General features: G+C 39.3%; 1 protein-coding gene across 1 annotated transcript in view; it reads right to left on the bottom strand.

The window, feature by feature from the left end:
- Positions 1 to 4,366: 4,366 nt before the first annotated feature.
- Positions 4,367 to 24,724, bottom strand: part of LOC125231650 — a 48,524-nt gene continuing 28,166 nt past the window's right edge. Inside the window, 17 exon segments of the mRNA XM_048137144.1 lie at positions 4,367 to 4,939; positions 5,290 to 5,537; positions 5,620 to 5,828; positions 6,474 to 6,639; positions 6,955 to 7,146; positions 7,358 to 7,489; positions 7,588 to 7,723; positions 7,824 to 10,762; positions 10,911 to 10,981; positions 11,235 to 11,441; positions 11,669 to 11,829; positions 12,144 to 12,315; positions 14,218 to 14,361; positions 14,773 to 14,802; positions 14,949 to 15,195; positions 15,627 to 15,698; positions 15,701 to 15,843. Coding sequence (XP_047993101.1) covers positions 4,751 to 4,939; positions 5,290 to 5,537; positions 5,620 to 5,828; positions 6,474 to 6,639; positions 6,955 to 7,146; positions 7,358 to 7,489; positions 7,588 to 7,723; positions 7,824 to 10,762; positions 10,911 to 10,981; positions 11,235 to 11,441; positions 11,669 to 11,829; positions 12,144 to 12,315; positions 14,218 to 14,361; positions 14,773 to 14,802; positions 14,949 to 15,195; positions 15,627 to 15,698; positions 15,701 to 15,843 — 5,458 coding nt within the window. The 3' untranslated portion in view covers positions 4,367 to 4,750.

Below are 24,724 nucleotides of genomic sequence, written 5' to 3'. Positions count from 1 at the left end.
GTGGACAGAGAATGATACTGCTTTCTTAAGGGTGTGGTTGTTTTATGTGATCAATGCAGCACTGACAACAATGATATAGGGAAAATTATAGGATGCTGCAGTAATGGCACGACAGTGGTCTAAGACTACCGGCAGCCATAGTTGTAAACAAAAGTCCCATCGCTATGTTTCGCTCCAATCCATGCCGATTCCCGCTGTCGCCTTAGACCAATGCCGTGGCCAGGTCTTAAGTCCATTGTAATTTTGCATACATGTCATGTCACATAAAACAACTGCACGCTCTAGACTGCTATCCAACCAGTGGCGATACTAGTTTTACACATTGTTTTTTAACCAAATGTCTTTTTACCACAGACTGTTAACTAGTGACATTCTTACCACTGGTAATACAGCTGCATTTAGATGAGGTGGGCCAAGCATGTTACGAAATTACCTATATTAGATTTTCCAATGTGAATTTCTAATATAAAGCATTTGTTTTCCCTTATGGCATCGGTACTATTATAGAGTCTAAAAGACAACATTGTTATACACTTACCCCCTTATTCATAAATGTACAGTAAAGTTATCAAGCCGATAAAGTTCGTTTGTCCCTTTCTATCACACCAATACGTCGGAAAGGGGGTTACTACTTCGCTCAATAGAAAAACTATGTAAAAGTAATGCTTAGGTCCACCTCATCATAAGGTTGAAATCAATTTTATTCTACTCTTAAAAAAGATTTCCTATGAAATTTACAAATACCTTAATGATCGTATATTTTTTAAAGATCAGTCTAACATTCGATAAAGATTTACAACTTTAATATCTAACGTGTTATAGTTATATTTATTAAGGCTACGGCCTTAGAGGGCCTCGTTTTTTTTAATGTGAATTACTGTCAATGCGAATTACTTTCCCAGCTATGAGCTATCGGCTATAAAAACGAACAAAAGATAAGCACCCAAAATCGCGATTTTGATAGCTACTAGTGACTATAAACATCGACGTGTCTCGCACGATGGTTCGTTTTTATAGCCGATAGTGTAGCTTACTAGCTCGCGGTGGGATGATTTATGAACTTACAATATGTATGATACCGAGAATATTACATGTTATTCTTTAGCCATAATTTTACTAATTATAATTATAACGTTGTTTTGTTGTAGGGTAATTTTTTTAGGCAATTATTTACGAACTCAGCCTTTTAAATATCAGAAACGGTACATTATCGTATTATTCAAATATTCATCAAGCAGCACAAAGTATACTTCGCTAAAGAAAATTTAATACTTGGTTTCAGTACTATACTCCATTTAATGAAGATGAAAAAGTCAAATCATTTCTTTATTTCGGAGTTGTGGATGTAGATATCTGCTCTACGTATGAAGCAGGTATAAAATATGAAGTTAAAATTGAATGGTTGGAACAAACAAGTTCAATGTTAAAGTTTAATAAGCTTAGGCCATTTCATGCCGCTACAAAGGTAGTAATTTTGGAATTTTGAATTTCCTTCCAGTTTATTCCAAAATTATTTTTATTTTTTATACCATGATGTAGGCAAATAAGCATACGACTTACTTAATGGTAAACAGTCACCGCTTTATCATATAGGAACTAAGAATTTAAAGCAACGCCAAACAGAATTTTGTTAGCATGTGAGTGGGTTATTATGATGAGATTTTTGTAAATTGAAAGCAGGGATTGAACGCCACCGTAAAGCCGCTATTTGCCATTTCTAATTTAGATATATCTGGAGAACTTTACGTTTTAATTTAAGGCAGTGCCTGTTTTGTGCAACGTTTCATTTTTCAGACAGTATAACGAGAAGGTCATGTGGGAATGTTGAATATAATTGTTATTTAATAATATTTTTGCTATTTAATGATTTGTAATTTATCTCAGGTAAGACGAAACAAAAAAGTAGCACAGTTTCAGTACATTGTTGTACAACATTAAATTAGATGCTCAAAAATATCTGTCACCCTATGTGGACTTAATACTTCAAAATAAAGATAAAAGAACTACAGGATGAGAGACGAATATCGTTACTTCATAGCAAATGTGTGCTCCACACTTTTTACTTACACTAAGGGACGTATCGACCCTGTACTGCAGAAAGTTTATCCTTCACATTCGTCGAGTGAAATATATTTTTGAGCAATCATTGTAACTGACTGTATTTTACAATCTGACCGAAAACATTTCATTAGATGTAAAAACGATTATCTACACCTTTCATGTACACAACAATAAATAGAATACAAATAACATCTATAATATCTACAGACTAACTTACCATCTTAAATTATTTGGTGTAAAGATCCGCCTTAGGTCTAATAAAAATTCTGCAATCACACCTTCGTATGACTAATGGTAAGTTGTTAGCACTCTTGTCATATTAAGTAAGTATTTTAATAGAATGTAAGGTCTTTTCATGATACTATCTATACAGAAAATATTAGAACCATTACAGCCGTATACGTACCTACATTAAATGTATGATCATTCTTCAAACATAGTTCTTAAATTTTCCGTTTAGAAGATATCTTCAAAAGGCGCATTTACTCCATCAGACGCCCCGGTGACCTTAAGGACAATATTTTTATTCGTAGATACATTGTAACGAGTATCTAAACTAGAGGTACATCAATTAGTTTTAGGCGTTAATTCATTGAAAATTTCTCATAGCACGCCTGTTCAGGCGAAATTGTTATACATATGAGTGCAGGTGAGATGCTCTCAGAATAATTTCTCAATATTTAATTTTGCATTGGTTGATATCTAGTTTTGATACGACCTTAACGATATCTCACTCTGATTGATGCGCGTGACAATAAGCAGATCGGTATCATATAAGAAACAGATGAAATAACTTAGATTCGAATATGTCTGTTAGGTACTTGATAATTTACTTTGCTTAGGGATGATTTAGACTGTTCGCATTTTCATTCATCGCGATATTCGCGATGCATTTGATCGGTCGGCCAAATTAGATATAATGTAACCTCAATAGTGCGCAATGTATACAAAACCCTATGAGAAGTTCGCGCGCCGTTTAAATGAGCCTTTTCATTTTTACACATGTCTACTGTCTATGTGTTCAGGGATCTATTTCTCAAAACTGAAAGTTACAAGTTACAAGCGGAAGTCTCTTTTCAACTTGTCATGATATTATCAAATTGTAACTTGTAGTTTCGAGAAAGGGGGCCCCAGGTCTGCTACGCGATTGCTACACCGTAGCGCGTAGAATTGTTCCGCTTAGCCGTGTCAATAACAGTTTCAATATTTTATCGTAAACCATTATAAAAACAAAAAACCGTAATGTAATGAAACTCGCATACAGGTACTCCCACCGTGTAAATGGGCCCTTTATACTCTTGCATATTCGAACGGCAAAAAAGGGTTACGAAGTTTGCTTTGTAATTCATAATGTTTCCTCTCAGTAACATTGCACTCAGTTATCGTTGATTTATCCTATGCTGAAATAAAACTATGGAAACGAGTATATCGCGTGGAATGAATTTCGAACATCCCGACGTTTTACCTTTACAATCTCGACAGCGCTCATCATGGTCAATCCCATAGTTTTGTTTCATGAGTGAGAGTAACCGAAGACGATATTATCTTATCATATATTATTTAGGTTTATTTTATCGTCATCGTAGGTTTATTCGATTCTAATAGCGTACTAGAGTTTAAACCTGGTTAGATGGATTATCTTTCAGAATTTAGAAGGGCCCAAGAAGTAATAAACTCTACTACGCTAACTTCACGTACTTAATACTTATTCTAACAATATAAAAATCTTTGGTGTTTCGTGATGTTAACCCTACCTAGAATATTACAAACATACACCCAAGCATACATTTCACGTGATTTAAAAATTTACAAAATGATTAGTAATTTTTCGTACTTACTCCCCATGCCTTAAGAGCTATTAATCCTTAAACAATAGAATTCAACCTCGCACGAATTGGGAGCCGATTAATAGTAGGCATTTGTTTGATAGAACTCTCTAAAGTAGCATAAAATGCCATACGTATAGTAATGAAAATGCATGAAGAAATGCGACTATAGATTTAGTCATTTGCAAGTTCTCGTACTTACAACTTGCATATGCATATTAGTTTAGGCCAGCAAGATGCGATACCGTTTCGTCTAATAAAATGTTACGTAGATCAACGGAAATTAGAAGTGCCATTGATATCAGAGTTCGTTTCTAGAAGTCCCTGTTTACGTTTAGTGTTTACTCTTGAAAAGCTACCTTACCACATTTATTGCCAGTACTTCATAACTGAGAAATACCGATACTTCTTTGGTACTTTCCCGATATATGTAAACATTCGCTTTGATTACGTTAGATCGATAAAATATAGTTTTCTATGAGAGCGGCTTTTCCCTTATCTGCCCAAATGTAGCGCTTTAGGCAACTGCTTAATTTCCTTATTGTTGGACAACGATTGAACGGATCTATCAGAAGTAGGTAGGTACTTCATTGCAGAAACAATAGGAGCTTTTCAGCTGGTTAGGGTACATTGTGAGTCCAGCAGTTGACTACTGCCGTAATTTGACTAAAGAAGCGGGTATGCCATCTCGTAACTTATCTATCGGAAGTACTTCATGGCAGACACTAGCAAGAACTTCTCGATGAAGACATCAAAATCACGCAGCTCACCCGACCGGTGTGGGATAACGCATCTTGCAGATACCGGGTCTCTGATACCATTTTGGATTCATAAGGAGGTGAGACTAGTTCGACGTAACTTATCTATCGGAAATACTTCATAGCAGACACTAGCAGGAACTTCTCGATGAACAGATCAGAGTCGAGAGCGGCGATGTGTGCGGCTCGGCCGACTAATGCGCTAGCGGTGTGGGGCAATGCGTGTTGCACGTCGTACCGGACCACAGACACGGAAGACGCTCGCGAAGCCAGTGGAGAGACCATGTTGTGGACCTGAGGAGGCAAAAAAGCATAGTTGGATTAATTGCTACGGATGCATAGAAATCGGGCACGTATTGGAACAGCAGAACTATGACCACTTATGTGAGATAATGGTATGTAGTGTGGGTTAAACTATTGACTAACTCTTAATTTGACTTAGAAGGCTAAGTATAAAAAAGAGTAACAAAAATCGGAAAGTCATTATAAATATTCTCCGTAAGTTTGCCCAACAGTGATGCTCTTGTTCCGAAGCTGTTATCATAATGAGTTAATTACAGATGCATAAAACGTTACTGACGACGTCGAATCGACTGCTCGTGAGAAATATTAAAACCATCTTAGAAGTGAAACTTTTATCTTACCATTTCTCTGTACGCCTGTCCCAACAATGACGTATCCTTCGCCGCCGCTTTACAGAGCTCAAGCCGAGCTGAATGCAGAGGTACGTAGCGATCCTGTCCTGATCCGCAGAGTAGAATATGCTTGAATTGGTGAAGTTGACTGCGTTCGCTGAGACGGTAGAGGAACGAACGCCGCGGGTCGGATGCATCACGCAGTGATAGTTGGAGAAGGGAGCCTGACTTTTTCCATTTTTGCATAAACCACATGCCTGACGAAAAAAAAGAATGCAAACTCATTGTCAAGATATAAGTTGTTAACATCGATGTGTGTAGTTGAGAGTAGTATCTTACCTGCATTGACTAATCCACTGGAATTATACAGCGTTCCAAGATGAGGTCCGCTCAAAGACAAGAAAGTATGAAGCTTGCCAAGGAATGGCTTCATTTGCGGCCTGGCTAGAGCGGATCTGATGATAATTGTGCCCAAAGAGTGGCCTACGAAGCTTATTCGAGCTGGCTCGTTAGAGTTTTGTATATGCGTAATAATTTCTTGAACAAGCCTGGAAAGGACATAATTAGAAATTAGAGATGCAATAAGTATTTACTTAAAGTCGCCGTCAATAGAACTTGTGAACAATGTAAACAAACCTTTTAGTCAAAATGTTTTTAATTTTCATTCTTGCTCATCAGATACTGGCTAAATCCATGTGTTATTTAATCAATTCATATCACATTATGATCCTCAACCTTTAAAATAATGAAATTGTGCTAGAATATTGATATTTTATAGAACGGTTTGTTTACACTGTTGACAATTTCTATTGACGGCGATTTTAAACAGGACTCGGCAAAAGTTGCAAGCAGAAGAATCGACTAAGATCAGCTGGCCTAGCCGAACTAGGAATTGTTTATGTTATGTGGCGATCGAAACGCAGTCTGAATTCGTCGCGCCACTATAGAAGAGCGATGGGAGCAAAAAGCTTACGAAGTGTAAGTGATTGTGACGTTGGCTAGGTATTCTAATATGAAATCTATAGTAACGGAGATTAGAAGCCGTAATAAAAGGCAAAAAACTTTACCTGTCTGTCATGGTGTCGAAATCAGAGCACATTGGATTGTGATTAGGTATTCTAGCCGTAAAATAAACATTGGTTGAAGCCGTAATAAAAGGTTGTGAAATAATTTAAAACGATTAAAAACTTTACCTGTCTGTCATGGTGTCGAAATCAGAGAAGGTATCTCCTTGATTACGCTCAGACATGAGGAAATCTAATCTAGCTCCTGGTAAACCTAACTCTAGGTACGTCTTCACTAAGCGTAGGTCTGCTGCGTTACCGTCTAGGCCATGCACGCAGATTATTAAATGCAGTCCTGAAATATAACAATAGTATATCAATATGATGCAAGAGTTGAAACAGTACCTAAAGCCAAACCCAACATGGATTTTTTGCATGGGACTTACAGTTACTTGGAGTTATGACTTTTTTGTAAGTTGAAAGCACTGAATGCAATTTAAAGATGGATAAAAGAGATTTAGGGCCAGTTGCATCAACCACATTTGACACACAAATCATTGTCACGCAGTCTGCTGACGTCTATGGAACTTCCCATACAATACAATTTTACGAACGCTTTTTAACGATGACAGAGGGTTTGATGCAACCGGCCCTTAAAGACAAATGTTACCTTCTGGATTGAACATCCTGTATTCGTCACTAATATGGAAGTATGGCAGAGAGCCCTCGACTGGTAGCGTGAAGTCGGAGTAGATGGCACCTGGATACTTCACACTCTGTCTGAACTCTTCTCTGCACTTGACGAAGAGGCGCTCTGATTCCGCTAATCCAAAGATGCTGATGAAGTTGCTTTCACGTTGCTCTGAATTTTTAAGTTGTGGATTAATGAAGGAAGAAAAGGCAAGAAAGGTATGAAAAGTAGTGTTTGTCAATCTATAACTTATCGAGGAAACATTTTCTCCATGGGTGCTTCAATTTTTGTGCTTTTAAGTGATGAGTCTAAATTTTGACATAAAAAGCAGGCAGTGCTGCTCAAAAGCTAAATATTATAGTGTTAGTGCAATAAAGCGTACCTTTGTTATTTCCATTCTCATTTCGAGAGGCTAATTCGCCAGTACTCTGGCTTTTATTCAGCGTGCCACCAGAAGAAGTACCATTCGAGGTGACTGATTGGAGAGGTCTAAGTTTTCGGCGCTCTCTAATACCTGATGCGAAGCCGAAAATATTAGTTAGTAGCAGAAGCACACGAAATATACAAACATAGGTATTTACAATATTTTAAATAATATAATTGCAATAATACCTTCACAAACGTGGTACAATGGATTGTCTAATTCGAGGGTTGACGGTTGGACCGATTGTTTTCGAGGTGTTTTAGAAGGAGTAGACGATTTGCTGCTCTGTCTGCTTAATTTTGGTGACTTCGTTGTTGGTGGGTCCTGAAATTATGTTATCAGTATTAATATGGGATCGATGTTACTATATTTTTACAAATGACCTATTTGATTATTATGTTGCGAATACTAAGAAGACATTTACCTTAAATTCATCTGGAGGAGGTGGGGCATCTCTAAATTGCTGCGGTGGAGGTAAATGCTCGTAATCATTTTCAGCCTGAAAATGAGCGAGATCGATTTCAGACCTCGCTCTGTTATGATACTTTTGTACAGCCGCAGCTGATCCGTTTGATTTCTTGTGGCTTTTGCAATTACGGTCAACTGTCAGACTTCTGATTTCAGCTGCTATCAGTTTTTCAGTATATTCGATTCGGTCTTTTAATACTTTCTTCACTTGTGGATTACCTGACTTCACTGGCTCTTGTGACAGCTTTGGGGATATCTCCCGTCGTAAATATGGATGTAAATTATCACTGATTGTTTGTGATTTCTTTACCATCCCCTCATTTGATGTTTTAGGTGTGCAATTGTAAGATTTTCCTTGAATAGCACTAAAAGAATTATGTCTTTGGTTAGTTTTTCCCACGTTTGCTGGCATTTGCTGAAAACAGCTAGCCGTACATGTGTCTGAATTACAACCAGCATCTATTCCATTACTATGCATAAGTTTGTTATATTCACATTGGCTATCCGTGCAAATAGAGTCACTGCAAATTGTACACTCTTCACACACTTCTTTATCACAGCATTCAATTTTCTCATTTGGATTGGCCTGTGCTACTTTTACAGCTAACTTTAAAAGTCTTTCTCTAAGTTGATCACCGTTAAGAACTGTTCTTTTGAAATCACTGATAGTTTCACCTTCAACTTTTCTACCATCAACTTCATCATTGGTAACTTTAGAGGCAGTCGAACTCACAGGAGGAGGGAAATTTTGGTTTAATTGACAACTAGCGTTATCTGGAGTCGAAGGTCCAGAACTACGCCCACTAGATACCCATCCGCTCTGTTCACTTAAGCTTGATGTCGAGTTGCTTCTGCTTCTCTTTTCCTCTTTATTAGAAAAGTTTTCAGGCGGCAATATTTTGAAGTCCTTATCGGCGATGTCAAGTGGTGGTGATTCGAATGCTGGCGGTGGCGCTAAATTGGGTAATGATTCAGATCCAAACGTATTATTAATATTGGGTTCATCTAATACAGAAGCCGCACTTCTGCAGTGACGCAAAAGTTCGGGACCATGATCTAAACTGTAGGGCACACTTGCTGATGATTCCAGTCTTCTTAACTCGAACGGTATACTATCACTGCTGGAAGATGACGCGGCTTCAGACATTAGTTGGGTCATCTTTTCAGAAGGTTTATGCTTTGAACGCTTTTCTGGTTTCCCACTAGATCTTCCACTTTTAGGTGTGGCTATACCGGACTTAGGTGTTTGTCGTCCTGATTTTGGAGTTGCCAAACCAGATCTGGGGGTAATGGCTCCTGATTTGGGAGTTGCTTTACCTGACCTTGGTGTTCCTCGATCAGACTTCGGCGTGCTACGATCCGATTTACACTGTCGGTCTGACTTACCACTGTCTCTTGATCTAATAGAATGGTGACTGTTCAATGAATCACGACTTGAATTTACTTTTGAGTTTTCTTTCGTGCCATGATTCAATTTGGATTCTTTAGACCGGCTTTTCTTATGCCTTACTGATGGCATTGTCGAATGTGGTGTAGACGGTGGGGTTTTCGAGTAGGTTGATTTTGACGTTCCGTCACTGCTTCTGTCTAATGTCATTACAAATCCGCTATCATCACTACTTTTACTCGATTTCTTCTGGTAGTTCTGAATTAAACTGCCTGTGTTAAAATCGTAGCTCCAGTCGCCTTTTTGCAGGTAATAGTTCAATTCGTGTCGCAGTTGATTCCTAGCCGCTTCGATATCAATTTGCGGGTTCTCCATATTTTGATGAAAGACATGAGTAGAGTTAGACCTATGAACATGTTTGTTAGAAACTAAGCTAGTCTGATCAGTCACTTGGTTTTTACCACTAACCGGTGGATAAGAATTACGTGGAGGCAACATAGGACGGGGTAAATTTACACTATAGCCTCTTTGGAATTCTAAAGGATTACGAATTATATTATTCACTTGCGGAGTACCCTGATTACCGAAAGTATAACCGTACACTTGGTTATGATTAGTTCGACCGTCGTACTTATATCCTACGTTATGGAATACTTCATTGTTTATTCCGTGAGGTGGTTGTATATTAGGATTAAATGGATTTTTGTACTTTTCTCTGAATTCGCTTATATTTCTCCTATAGTCATCCCCTTTGGATCCACATCTGGTTGTGGTGCTGGTGGGATAAGCGGTGGTAGTGACGCTACGAGGTAAAGTGGTAGGTTTAATTTGTTGTGGCGGTAGGTATGGTTTGGGAGGATAGTTTACTGAGGTATTAGAGCTATTTCGTAAATTTTTCACAAGCATCTGTTGCGAATTATTAAGTGGTGCCATTTGTGCGACTCTCAACTGATCTAGTGACTTGCTGTGTCTTGCCGGGAGTGTACTGACGCCACTAGTGATTTCATGTTTCTGATGGAACACCTCGTTTGTGTCACTCTGCTCTTTTCCTTGTCGAGACGTGTTGTTATTTTTGGTTACATCTAGGAGAGTGGAAGTGGAGTATCTCGACATCTGTTGTCCCTGTTGAATGGAACAAGAGGCGAAAGCATTGTTAGGCGGCAGCTGGATCTCGCTTATTTGATTATTTTGCACAATGTATCTATTACGTCCAGTGATTTCTACTTGGGGCGTTTTGTTAATTTCGAGTACAGCTTGTTTCACTATGTTCCTCTTGGGCGATCCACTGGCTGATTTTTGGGGGGTAATGGTGAGCGTGGCTTGTACGACACTAGATCCAGCGCTACTGGACTTGGGTGATTTGAACTGCGGTTCTAGAACATCCATGATTGCCTTGGGTAGAGTGAGCGTAACACGAGATGCCTCTGATGAAGGCCTTCTTGAATCCATAAGTGAGCTTACACTACAACCACAGTCTTCACTTAGGGGATCTGTGCACAAAAATGGATCTGGAAGAGAAAAACATGCAATTTTTATATCGGTGTTCTGAAAAATCTACTTAATACTTATATCCTATTCAATGCTAAATACTATGAGTTCATAAATATAGCATAGTCATAGTAGTTTTATCTCGATATCCATAGAAAATAAACTTACCACTTCCAGATTTACTCGCATTCGAATTCAAAAATGAACGTCTCCTTGCAAACTCTGCGGTGTCCTGGTATCTGCAATTAAAATTATATTTTTTTATTTATTCCCGAAATTATCAAAACCAATTTTCTAAGTAGGCTGGTCATCTAAGTTAAGTAAATATTTTGCATTATATGCATTAGGTATCCGATTGATTCATTAATTTCATTATCATTATCAATGTCACACATCTACGTCGATCATAATACCCACCGAGTTTAATCACAGTTTGATTTGGACCTTAGATCGAATAAAGGACCTTCGCATTTCAAAGGTTCTGTAACTTACCGGTCTTCAAAAATGATGGGCATGATATGCGGGTCTCCATCCAACGCGATACAGTGCACAGGGAGGGGCGGCAGCAATGCTAGATAGCGGCTCCTTCGTGCCGCTTCACCCACGCTCTGGTACGATTGGTAGTTGCTGTCGTAGCAGCCAGCTAGCGAGTGCCGCGGGTTGTCCAGCACGAAGAAGCACTCCGAGAAGCGTTTGATTCTGAAATTGGGGGATTTGATTAGTTGGGCGCTTGTTTGACAGCAAATGGTTGTAACAAAATGTTCCTAGGGTAGTTTTGCATTTTCATGGTCTATTTGTACAGATTGAGTCTATAGCACAGCAGCGTATAAGATATTGCTGAGATCTGGGTACCTAGCCAATATCAAAACCCCTACATTTTGGAAGCGTTTTTGAGAACTAGCTCCCTAATGAGGTATGCCGCTTACCGTAAAGCGTGGTGGCGCGCAGCGAGCGCATGATGCACGTGGGGCCGGTCGGAGGTGTGATGCAAGAACGCGCGCCAGCGCAATGTCACTTCTGCGCAAAGTCGCGCGATGTCATGCGCTGCACCCATCGCCCATTCCTCTTCTTCACCCGCTTCTGACTTCTGAAAGGAAGAGTAACAAAATTTCATACAAAGTGCAACTGATTAAAATCACAAATGGGACTTAATCTTTATTTGGAGGTAAATTACCTTTCGAGGACGGCGTTGACCCGTGGTCTCGGAGAAGACTGGTTAAAGTAAACATCAACATCTTGTGCGAGTTTGTTAAACCTAATGTGTTAACCTGAACCCCGTTTGTAATTTTAATAATGGATAAAATTCGTTAAAATTATTAAAATCAACATGCAATGCCACTAATCTAAAAAATCAAAAACAATAGTGCAGAACAAAAGACTGAATGCCACAGCTTCAATTACCTTGCCAATATCGCTGAGGTCTTTAATCCGCTGAGCTACTTCGCCGACGATGGAGTTGGACGATGACTCCTCGGGAGTCAGCAGCGCGCCAGTGGAGCCGCAAATGGACAGTGCGTTTTGGAGCCCTTCCAAGGAACCCAGCAGAATGCCGCATACTTCCGCATGTACTTGTCTGGACAAAAAGTGACTGATTAGTTTTTGACTACGTCTATACTATATATTTGAATAAGATCCATCTAATACTGATAAGTAAGTACATATTGGTTTCAGCCTCCTAAAGACTAACCAAGTCCGAAATTTGTGTAGAGTCACGTCTATAAATATCTACACACATCGAAACTATAACTGGGGAAGAAGGTTCATAGTTGAATACGTGTACATATTTATGTAGCTGGCCGTACTCATAGAGGTCAGCCATTAATCAAAGTGTTTCCCACGTTGCTGATACTCCGAATGGAAGTAGGTCGAACGCGGCTACCGCATGCATCCGGGTACCTATCCGGAGTTTAGCGTAGCTATTAGCTACCAAGTGGATGCTGATAGAGGGGTGTGGGTGGATCAGGCTTAGACGGAAATGACGAAATGGCCTGGAAGTATTCCGCGGGAAGCAGTCAACTGAAGATTGTGAATTCAAGGGAAGAGGTCTTTATCCAGCAGTTACATACAATACAATACAATACAAATATTCTTTATTGTTCACCAATATAACAAGATTACATCACATAACTTTAATTAACTATGGTAGACAACAGGCGGTCTTATCGCTAAAGAGCGATCTCTTCCAGACAACCTTTGGGTAGTGGAGACAAGACACAAAAAACAACTGATTTGAGTAGGTGATGCAGTGAGTGATAGAAAACGTCAAATAATCTTAATACTAATAAACATACATAAATAGGAATTAAAATAAACCTAAATATACCGTACATATATAAATACTATAACAACACAGCTACGAATGTACATAGATCAAAAACAATGCGGCCAATAGCGATAAAGGAAAATGAAACAGGACCATCAATAAATATTGTATTATGGAATAGATAAATAATGCTCTTTTACTTGACTTTTAAAAATGTGAAGAGACTTAGCATGCCTTATGTCAATAGGTAATGAGTTCCACAACCGAACTGCCTGGAAAGTAAAGGAATCGTTGAAGAATTTAGAAGAAGATGACGGGACTTTAAGAAGATAATTTCGGGAAGATCTGATAGATTGAACAAAACTAAAGCGGTCTTTGAGATAGCGAGTAGTTGAAGGGTTAAACAGTATATTATAAAGGAGAGAAACTATATGAAGGTTACGTCTGCGACGAACGGGGAGCCACTTCAGCTGCGATCGAAAGCTAGACACATGATCGAATTTGCGCAAACCAAAAATGAAACGTATACAGACGTTCTGAATACGATCCAGCTTATTGAGTTGCTCTTCGGATAGATCAAGATAGGAAACATCAGCGTAATCCAAGATTGGAAGGAGCAACGCCTGAGTAAGCGCAATTTTTGTGGGGATAGGAAGAAAGTTGCGAAGTCTCCTCAGGGAAGCCACTGATCCAAACACCTTCCTGCTAATTTCACTAAGCTGGGGTACCCAGGAAAATGTACTGTCCATAATAATGCCTAGATTTTTCACGTGACCAGAGAAAGGAATTAAAACTCCGTTGAAGATTAGTGGTGGCAAAGTACCAAGGTCCAGTCGCGATATCAGCTTAGAGCTCCCAATAACGATGGCTTGAGTTTTACTAGGATTAACATTCAGTCCGTAACTGTTACTCCATTCACAAATTCGTTCTATCTGTTCAAAAAATATAAGGTTATTAGAAGACTCAAAAACTCAAAAATAAGCGGTCCAGAATTTGTGGCATACGTCGGTATCTACATTTGCTTTCGGTAAAAATTCCAGTGAAAATTCAGTAAAATTTACCTGGCAAAAGACTTAAACTCAAAGTAAAAAAGTCAGTGCACTGCGTGGGAGAGTAGCCTCATTTCACACTCTGGTGCTAAATGCAGTTTGACACAAAAATACCAAGGAACTGCATTTTTTCACAGTAAACACTCATTACGAGTATATTTACCTGGCGTGTGCAATCTTGCTGGAATTCCCGCCGGCGCATTTGGCACTGGAGCCAAATAGCATGTTCTCTAGGCTCCCTGACGCTGTGAAGTTTGAACCGGCGTTCTTCATTAGCTTACCCCATTGTTTGCTTGAGCGAGGAGTACTGAAAAGAAAATATATTACATTAATAAAAATGCTTGCATAAAACACTTTAAGTACTGTGACCACAATAATTTAGGTAATGAGAACCTTTCGATTCATGATTCATGTCGCTGAGTTTCTGAATTGGATCTTGAAGGCAAGGATACCAATGGAGGCAAGCATACCCGACCGTATGCTTTGTACGAAACCATTGTGGTAAATAAGTTACTTTTTACAAATGATTATTTATTATAATTGGCTTTTTTATTTCGTCAGTGATCGAAAATCTAATCAGCAAGTAAAAAAAACTTCTTACAACACAATAGAATACATTGTTCATTACTTCATAATATGTATTGTATACTTAAACTGTTAGTTTATAAAGTGAAACACCAAATATGATTGAATTTAAAACATAGTCAAAATGTCTTACCAGCTTTGAACATAATGCATGATGCTTTTCCTTCACGGGCAGACATGCAAAAAGGTAAAAGATTAACGTCTTGTTTCCCCATTTCTCGCAAATAGATATGCCAATAGAGACAGGTATCCCACCCCTAGTCAATACCTAAGTGTTATTCAAAGTTCCGCGCAGTTTCCGTTACTCACTTGATGTAAGGCTGATGTAACGCAACTAAGCTGGTATGGATGGTGATGGAAACAGCTGAGAGATGGAAGTAGTCGAACAGCACAGGCAGGTGGTAATGCAGGCCCTGCGCGGGTTGGAAGTGCAGCTTCAGCACTCGGCAGGAGACGGGGGCTAGGGTGCTGGACTGGGCGCCCTCGCTGCACCAGAGCTCTACGCCGAGGCTCCATTCTGCGCGTTCTAAGGAATCTTTTAGGTTGCGGCTGTCAACTGTAACAAAAAAGTTTCTGCTATAGTAAATGAACACGAACGGAAAACGACGCTTACAAGGGCGCATGAAGAGTAGCGTCGTCGTCAAGCATATACACGCTTTGATTACTTTGAAATGAAGCAGTTCTCATACGTTTGAGCTCCGAATGAGCGTCTTTTTTGCAATTTGGACACTGGATTAGGTGCTCGTAGGGCGCTTTTCACGAGAATCGTTTCTATGCATTATTTGGAAGACACATGAAGATGCTACTCCGTCGTTAAGAAATATGGGACAGTATAGTGCCATTACGACTTAGTGAAACTTGGAAAGGGGAATGAGACGAATTGACAAAGCAAACCTCGACAAGCAGCCAGCCTGCCGATGGAACTAGCGCTGGTAGCAGAGTAAAAATGGCGCATTTAAAGCTTAAAGAGGAAAAAGAAAAACTCACCAAGCAAATGCGCTCTAAAATGCACGATGTCTCGCAGTGTGACCTCCTCGTTCCTGTACATTATCTGAAGGCCCGTGACGCCGCCAGCCCGCCGATGAGGCTAGCGTTGGCGGCGGGCCGACCAGTGCGCGCGGCCCCATTGCCGCTTGAGACTGACGCCTCGATGTGGACTGGGATCTTTGGAGACACGCGGAGGCCCACGCGGACTTGGTACAACCTGGAAATTAAAAAAAAAAAACTGGTTAGAGATTGTATTCTCTCCTCAAAGATCTCCATAACGACCAGTCGCCAGCTGCCCTCAAATTATGAGTCTCAGAAGTCTTCAAAAAGAATCGGATGAGGATAGATATTATTTACAATATTTGGAGACTCATTCTGTATTTGTTCTTTATGTTGTGTTTGAATTTTGCCACCGGAATTGAAAGTTTTCATTTCAGACTTTCTCCAATAAAATCGGGGAAAGCCTGAAAAGAGGCCGAGTCAAGAGCAGCCTAAACCGGAAAGCGGGTACCTATGATGAATATTATGAAAACGAAAGCAGCGAAAAAGGAATGCCAGAATAGCAAATGGAAATCTGCCATCTGTGCCTGTTGTCAAACAATCGGCTATAACCGATTAATTTCGGTTACATCCCTAACACTATAGCAGGTATTTTTCGAGTAATATGCGCTGCCTGCTAACAATCTGGCCCACCAAGATACCGTATAGCGTTATCGATTCACTGGCGATGAATAAGTCGAACACAATACACCGGAATCATGCACTCTTTTGTACTCTCTCGTATGTTAGTAACATAATGAGGGGAGGTTTTGTGTATCCGAAGAGGACAAAGCGACATCCACCACCAGTGGAAATTCTTTTTGATTAACTAATTATTATAGTCGATATATTGTTTTGTGAGGTATGTCTTTAATAAATGATCATTAAAATGTTTTCTGGCATACTTTTATTACTGACTGTCCTTTCTCGCCTTTGCGTTGCTTATTTTATCAGGTAGGTACTCTTCGAGTTATTAACGAAAAACCGAAACTCGTGTTAATCTCAAATCTTCATCTGTCGAAGAGTTCCTTTGGCTATCTTTCGACTCCATCATCCGATATTTAGTATTGTCAACGCATTATGCTAAATTTCATCTCAATCAGCCAGGCAATCATGGTCGCGCGATAAATGATAAAACATCAGGCCGTTCCTATCGCACTATTTGTAAGTGCGATAGGGACGACCATGATTGTCTGGCTGATATTAGGAAGTGGTTCAAAACCACATTTGAAAAAAACGCAGTAAAGCTAAGTCAATAACAGCGTGTAAAAATGTCAAGCACTGCGGCATTTACATTTTCCAAAACGACCGAACCAATTAGAAATTCGTATAAAAATGTAGCACCAATTCAATTATTCCGCCTCCTCGATTGGCATCAGAAAACACGGCAAATACCACTAATAGATGGTAGTCCCCCGGGAAATCAAGTGCAGCGGCGTGTCAAGAGCCGCGATGAAATGCACCGTGCATAATTTATTTCTGCAGAAATGCAACTACCCTCCGCTCCCGAAATTGGAAATTTCGCTACATCATAATCTGACAGGCGGCGCTCGGAGCCGGGTTGGAAACGTTTACTTTAATAAAGCTCTTGTTGCCTTCATACTTTTATATGGATCATTTTCGTAATTGAAAATTGTTCTTTTTATACCGACAGTTTATGCATCGTTGTTTGCTTCGGGAAAAGCATTCATAAACTCCGTTGGTGCATGCATAATCGGATCGGGTAACTTATTAACCTTGTCCAGTGCAATTACACAAAACATACTCCTTGAATATACCGGACACTACACAAGTTTTTATTACAATATTAAATTTTAATTCGTAATCGTCTTGAACGTCAGCATCTTCCGTACCTCAAAAGTTTTGCGGAATCTTTTCTGTAATTAAACAGAAACAGTTTATTCTCCCCTCACTAGCTCGGAAACACGTGTTTTGTCCTTTAATACCACCTAAACGCATTTATCCACTAAGTGGGTAAAGTAATTTGACCAAATAACGTCAAATTAACTGCTTTAAAATTGACAAAAAGGTTCTTAAAAAGATGATTTACCACCTGTATGGAAATTGGTCTGAATAAAGATTTTTTTTTTTTCCTATAGTGAGGGGAAAAGTTTTGAACGTCAAATGTATTTTACTTCCGTAAAAAACTCAAAGTTCATGATTTTGCGGAATCTTTTCTATAATTAGACAGAAACAGTTTATTCGTTTGGCTCCTCAAATGAGTTACGCGCGACCTGCTACAACTCCCTTACCAAATCAGACATGAACTTCGTAGCTTGTCACATTGTGATGGGAACTTCTTACAAAGTTTCGCGCACATGACTCCGATACACAAAAGTTACTATGCAACTAGTTGTCTCAGAAATCCTTCGGGCGTCAAATTTACTGGTACTTGGCAACTGCGAGCAAGACGTTAACTTCGTAGTGCCTTTCCGGTGCCTATAACTTTACGACAGTGTCGTATTTGTAACTTGTAACGTGCTTGTAACAGTTGTAACAGTTATGAGCCCGTATAAACTTTGAGGCTTTTGATGTCCACTTTAGCCTAGTTGACAGTTAACCTGCCTATTAAGGCGGACTTTAAGGGGAAAGGGGACGACTTCTCCATGCAAATTCCCCATTATTTATTGTAAATTACACAGTACTTGTAGAATTCCATGGAGGAATATAGGGATTTCGTCTTACCTCGTGGGAACCTAGCCCTTTATATACTCCTCGCGTATTTTATTTTAGTTTCAGTAGACCCAGATACTTGTCTTATTATGTTTTTGTATAGATGGTTAGTTTGGTATAGCGAAACCGCACCCGTAGGTTAAGAAATAGGTTCACGTCAAACAAAAAAAAAAAAAAAACTAGAAAATACGACGGTAAAATGCATATGCCAAGAGCGGTTATATTCGCCCCACGTGTTTAATGCTAAGACGGATTACGCTGTCAGGGCAAACTGGGCTTACACAGGCTGACCTATTTGGTATTTCTATATAGGTCTGTGTAAACGTAGGCATAATATATCTTAAGCAGATAATAGTTTGGTTAGTGTAGGTACCAACTTGTATTTTATGACAAAAATATGCCGGTAAAATATAACAAAAAGGCATTATAATACAATCAATATATTTATCAGCTTTACCTTTATGTGGAAGGGGAAAGCGACCGAAGTGGGCGAGGAAAATCGAAGAAAAGGTAGATGGACTGTTTCAGCGATGATATGAACGAATGCAAGTGAATATTTAATGCCATCTCAATCATCTCATCCGATAGAGAGCATGGAAGAAAAAACATAACTTCGACCAAGTAGCGGGCCGCTAAACATTATTTTTTAGCAACTTTTGAGACTAGGTGGCAGTGATTTTTAATTACTAATTAAAACCGTCTTCTTCAAATGCGATGGTGGTAATAAGGTGGTTATAAATTAAATTATTGGTTTTGTGAGTATCTGATATGACAGGAAATCGTCTATTTTGGACCGATTTCTATATTGACTTGCATGGGGTTATAACATAATATAACAGTCATTGTGTTCGATCGCTTCACGATTTTTAAGTATGTAATAGAGTGATCGTTAATAACAGGTTAAAAGTAATTTGATTTTCTCTCGGCCCTTACTTTGAGAACCCCTGACTTGAGCTGCACGTGTTACTTTGACAGTGACAGCAGTTTGTTTACGTTTATTCCGTTCAATTCGTAATGGGAGTATAGGTATAATATACTTTCATATAAGTACAGTCAACCAGTTGGAACTCTAGGCCATTGTAGATTTATGTCACAGTGACGTTATAGATCAGATTGTAAGAATTCTCTTGCTGCTTGTCATTTTGACATGGTTGTAGTGTGGCCTAGGATTCCAAGTGATTGACTGTACCTAGCGTATCATATGACACCTAAGTTGTGGAAATCAAACGTCACATTGACAGCCGTAAATATAATTATCGAGATAGGTCAGTGATACTAAATCTATTTCAATCAGCTGTCGGTCGTCAACCTTTGGCAGGCACCGTCTCGTCTGTTGATAACCAAAACTAAAACTAACACAACAACCAAATAGTCTGACAATCAGTTAGAACTTAGAACTAAGATTGACAACCGTGGTTTTATCACTCAACTATCACTACAAATTATAAAACAAAGTCCCGTAAGTTTCAATATAATTATTTATACATTTTCATAGCCCAGAGGAATCTTTTTACGACATAGAGAATAATAATATTTATCAATTCACTACTACAAAATTACCAAATTCTAAATACATTATATTGTACATACAATCACGCCTGTATCCCATAAAGGGGTAGGCAGAGCACATGAAACAACTAAGGCTTCAGTGCCACTCTTGGCAAATAAGGGGTTGAAAGAAAACGAAACTGTGACATTGCAGTGACAGGTTGCCAGTCTCTCGCCTACGCCACAATTCCAACTTCTATCACTAGAGTACCCGATAAAAAATCTGTCCTAAAAAGTGTCCCGAATCCTGTCAGTCCGATTTTTCTAAACGCGTGAACAAATCAATTCTGGTGATATCTCAAAACGAAAATATTTCAGTACACAAAGCCTTTATTTTAATAAACTTCTCAAACCACCTGCGGCCGACAGCCGAGGTTTCCCGCAGCTTGCCGTAGTTGCATTGGCCCGACGTGCCAACGTTGACAGTGGTCATACATGTACATTCCCGAAAAGTTTATACATTTGGATCACGTCTCCGATTTTGATAAAAATTGGTACGCTGATTGAGTCCGTGATGCTGAGCAAGATCCATTAGGTTTCCCAAAATGTCCTATGTAGTTTGTATGAAACCTTCCTTTTTTGTTACCAGATTTCTATACATTTTCGGTAACAAAAAAGGAAAGTTTCATACAATCAACCTAATAGGACATTTTGGGAAACCTAGTGGATCTTGCTCAGCATCATGGACTATCAGCCTACCTACCAGTTTTTATCCAAATCGGAGACGTAATCCAAATGTACAAACTTATCGGGAATTGCTGACATATGCATACTGCATAGTGATACAAAGTATTACAAAGTAATACGAATTGTCTCATACTATATCAGGATTTATTTTATTTCATTCGACATGACATGATTTTGTTTGGTTCGGGTATTGCTTGTAAGCGTCGTAGGTATATTATCAAAAGAAAATATTCCTGAACACAAAGCCTTAGACGATACGGTAGGGGTAAATTCTCCGTACAAACGCTCTCGACTATTTCCTCCCTGGTTTTTGTTGAAGATAGAGCAATGATTTTTTCAACACAGATTGTTATTATTTTTATCTGTGTCGGACCGTTTTGATTTTTTTGATATTCTGCTTTTTAAAGACTCTAGAGCCAATCAAAAATTTCCAAAAACGGCCTTTTTCATTGTGGCGCAAAAAAAGGTGTGATACTCAAGATTGGTAACAATTAACCAAAAAAGCTAAACGGTCCCGTAGATTATTTCATTGTTATTCAGATTCTCATATTTCGTTCCGATTGATTAAGTGAACAGGCATCTTCTGGGCGAGCTCACTCCATCGTAGGCCACGTCTTTGCCTTTGGCTAGTCTGTGGTCAAAAAAAAAAAAGTTTTGAAGGAGGAAAGAGTCGAGAGCGGAACCTCGATTTTAAAGATTTTTTTGAAATATCTTTTGACTGAGTAGTTCTTAATGGACAATGTTTTTTCGATAAATCTAGTTAATAATACTTGTATATTTAACTAAAATTCCCAAGTTGAAAGGGGAGCCCCCTTTCCATTTTAGCATTCTCGCTACCGTATCCTCTTAATAAACCTTTCAAACCACATGCGGCCGACAGCCGAGGGTTTCCGCAATTTGCCGTTGGCCCAACTTGGCCACTATAAAGCAATACCAGGCCCCGTAGCCGAATGGCATTTCTCCGACGCCAAACGAAAGCGATACGCCGCTGGCTCTGTCGCGCCAATACGCAAGCGCGATAGAGATAGATATCTACTAGCGCTTCGTTTCGTGAGCGTTTCGTGAGCGATTGTGCCATTCGGCTAGCCACCCAGTTGTCATCGGTGTGCGTCACCTCGTGCTATGTCAGGTTTTATTTTATTTTTTTATTCGACATGAAATGATTTGGTTTAGTTCGGGTAGTGCTGTTACAAGGCTTCATAGCTACCTATATTATTTTAAAATATCTTTGTTTGAAAATTGGTCATAAATGTGGTTATATTAAAACAGTTTATTGCTTATACATTGTGATAGAGGTAAGTTCAGTGAGCTGAACAATTGCATGGAGAAATTATGAATGAATTCATCGACAAATTGGCCATGCAATTTTGCAGCTTACCTACATTGTATGTTATATAATTTTTTCACTGGCACCTTTTAATAAGTTACAAATGTAACATTGCTTTAACAACTCTAGTGAAGTTCCTTGCAAGTTACACTTGTAATGTACCTAAAAGTAGCGCTCATAATGTTTCTGGTATATAACCATTTGGTATGTTGTGTCAATAAATCACTGGCAACTTACTAGTTTAGTCAAAAAATAATATTGCTAGAACTTGCTAATTGCACGTCATGAGTAAGTAACTCGTGAATCGTTCGCACAACATTTCATAGGGATATTGCAGGGAAATTAATTTTTGTGGTTGATAAGGACGTCGCAAATACAAATGCACGCAAGGTGCTCTGCGAGCTGCGTGCGGACCGCAGCGAGCCTGGGCGGGCGGGCGGGCTCGCCCAGGCTCGCTGCTGTTCGTGTGCAGCTTAATAACTAGAAACAAATAAAGTCAAACTTTAAAAATACCACACACAAAAATCATTGATGTTTATAAAACAAAAACATGGATATACAGCCAACATAATTTATTTCATTTTTTTTCTTTTAACCCTTCAGACCAGAAAACCAGCACCATACTAATGTACAGTGATAATACTTATTTATACTAATGGTGTTACATATTTGAATTGACAATGACATATCTATTATAATACACACAAACACATTTTAAAACAGTGTGCGTGAATACTACTACTATTATTTAGTGCCTAAAAAATCGAAAAAATCAAGGTTTTGTTCTCCAAAACCTAACCAATCGTAATCAAATGTTAAAATCTGGATGATAATGATTGTCTGTGTCGGACTGTTTAGTTTTTTGGATAGTCGATGTCAGATTTGAATAGGTACCACGCTTATCTTTGCAGCTGTGTCAAAATAAAATCAAAAGAAGCAAAACAGTCAGACACAATATGAAGTATTGGTAAAAGGGGCATTCCACGAGAATGTCCTTAGCAAAATACAATTATTCTAATACTTCTGACAACGCTAAGAAAGCGATTTTGTGCCTGACCATCTTTCATGACTTAAGAGTATTTTCTCGAGCTTCACTGACTTGATTGGAGTAGCTGCCTTATATACGTATTTCGTAAAGGATATTCTCGTGGAATGCACTAAAAACCAAGCTCTAACTTAAAAAAAACCAATGAAAGATACAGTCGAGAATATTTGTATGAAGAAATGACTATTCCTGTTTCCTCTTAACTAATACGCACATAAGTTTTCATGAAAACATGTTTTTTAAATCATAAATACAAAATACAAACATTTATTCAGCAAGTAGGCCACAAGGGCTCTTATACACGTCACTAGCCACAGCACATGAAATATACATAATAATATGTTTAAACTTTCAGACTGAAATACATGATAAACATTTACATTACATTACATGAAAAACATTTAGATATAAATACAACAGCCAATACCTGGGTACACTTTAAATTTATAATAATCTTCAAAAATAAACCAAAAACAGAAATGTAGTCTCTGTACTTAATAATACTAATAAAAAGGGAGAGGTTGTAAATTCAGAAAGTTTACAGCTTTCTGAGACGATGTCGTTCAGATCTATCTCTGAATCAGAAACCTATAAATACCTTGGTATGTCACAGTCGTTGGGTATTGAGGATGTTGGCATTAGACAGTCGGTGAAGGAGCGCTTTTTCAGTCAGCTCACAAAAGTCCTTAACAGTCTTTTGTCAGGAGGCAACAAAGTGCGCGCCTTTAACGCCTGAGTAATGCCTCTACTCACTTACTCTTTTGGCATACTAAGGTGGACACAGACTGAGCTGGACGCCCTGGATCGGAGGGTCCGGTCACTGCTTATCACACACCGTATGTTACACCCGCGCTCGTCTGTTATGAGATTGTACATCCCACGGAAGTGCGGAGGTCGAGGCTTCCTAAACGCCAAAGATCTCCACAACCGTGAGGTGTACAATCTCAGGGATTACTTCCTTAACAACGAGTGCGGGATGTATCGTGATGTGGTGGCAGTAAACGGAAACCTCACGCCGCTCTCCTTGGCGAAAGAGAACTGGCGCAAACCTGTGGTACTAAGTACTGCGGACCGCAAGGCGGTATGGGAGAGCAAGCAGCTACACGGGCGATTCTACAAGGCCCTCACGGGACCCGATCCCGAATCTGCTCGCATCGGTGAACTGGTTACGATTCGGGGACCTCTTCGGAGAAACCGAGGGTTTTGCCTGTGCAATTGCGAACGAAGTTATGATGACGAACAACTACCGGAAATATATCCTGAAGGAGGGTACGGTCGACATTTGTCGGGCATGCCGCCGTCCCGGAGAGTCACTCAGGCATATCATTTCCGGTTGTTCTCATCTTGCTAACGGCGAGTACTTGCACAAACATAATCTCGTAGCCAGGATTATTCACCAGCAACTTGCTCTTCAATACGGCCTTGTGAACCGCGAAGTACCGTACTACAAGTACTTACCTGCGCCAGTTCTCGAAAATGGTCGTGCCACGCTCTATTGGGATCGATCTATTATCACTGACAGGACTATAGTAGCCAATAAGCCTGACATTGTGATAATAGATCGACCGCAACGCTGGGCAGTGCTCGTTGACATCAATATCCCCCTTGATGAGAATCTCGTGAAAGCCGAGAAGGACAAGTCCAGTAAGTACCTAGACTTGGCTCACGAGATAACCGCCATGTGGGATGTTGAATCAACGATCATTGTTCCGATAGTCGTTTCAGCGAACGGTCTCATAGCGAAGAGTCTCGACCAACATCTTAAGAGACTCTCGCTAG

The sequence above is a fragment of the Leguminivora glycinivorella genome, chromosome 12 (genome assembly GCF_023078275.1).
Source record: "Leguminivora glycinivorella isolate SPB_JAAS2020 chromosome 12, LegGlyc_1.1, whole genome shotgun sequence".
NCBI lineage: Eukaryota > Metazoa > Arthropoda > Insecta > Lepidoptera > Tortricidae > Leguminivora > Leguminivora glycinivorella.
The sequence above is the reverse complement of the archived record's forward strand: the minus strand, read 5'-3'. Positions and strand labels throughout refer to the sequence as shown.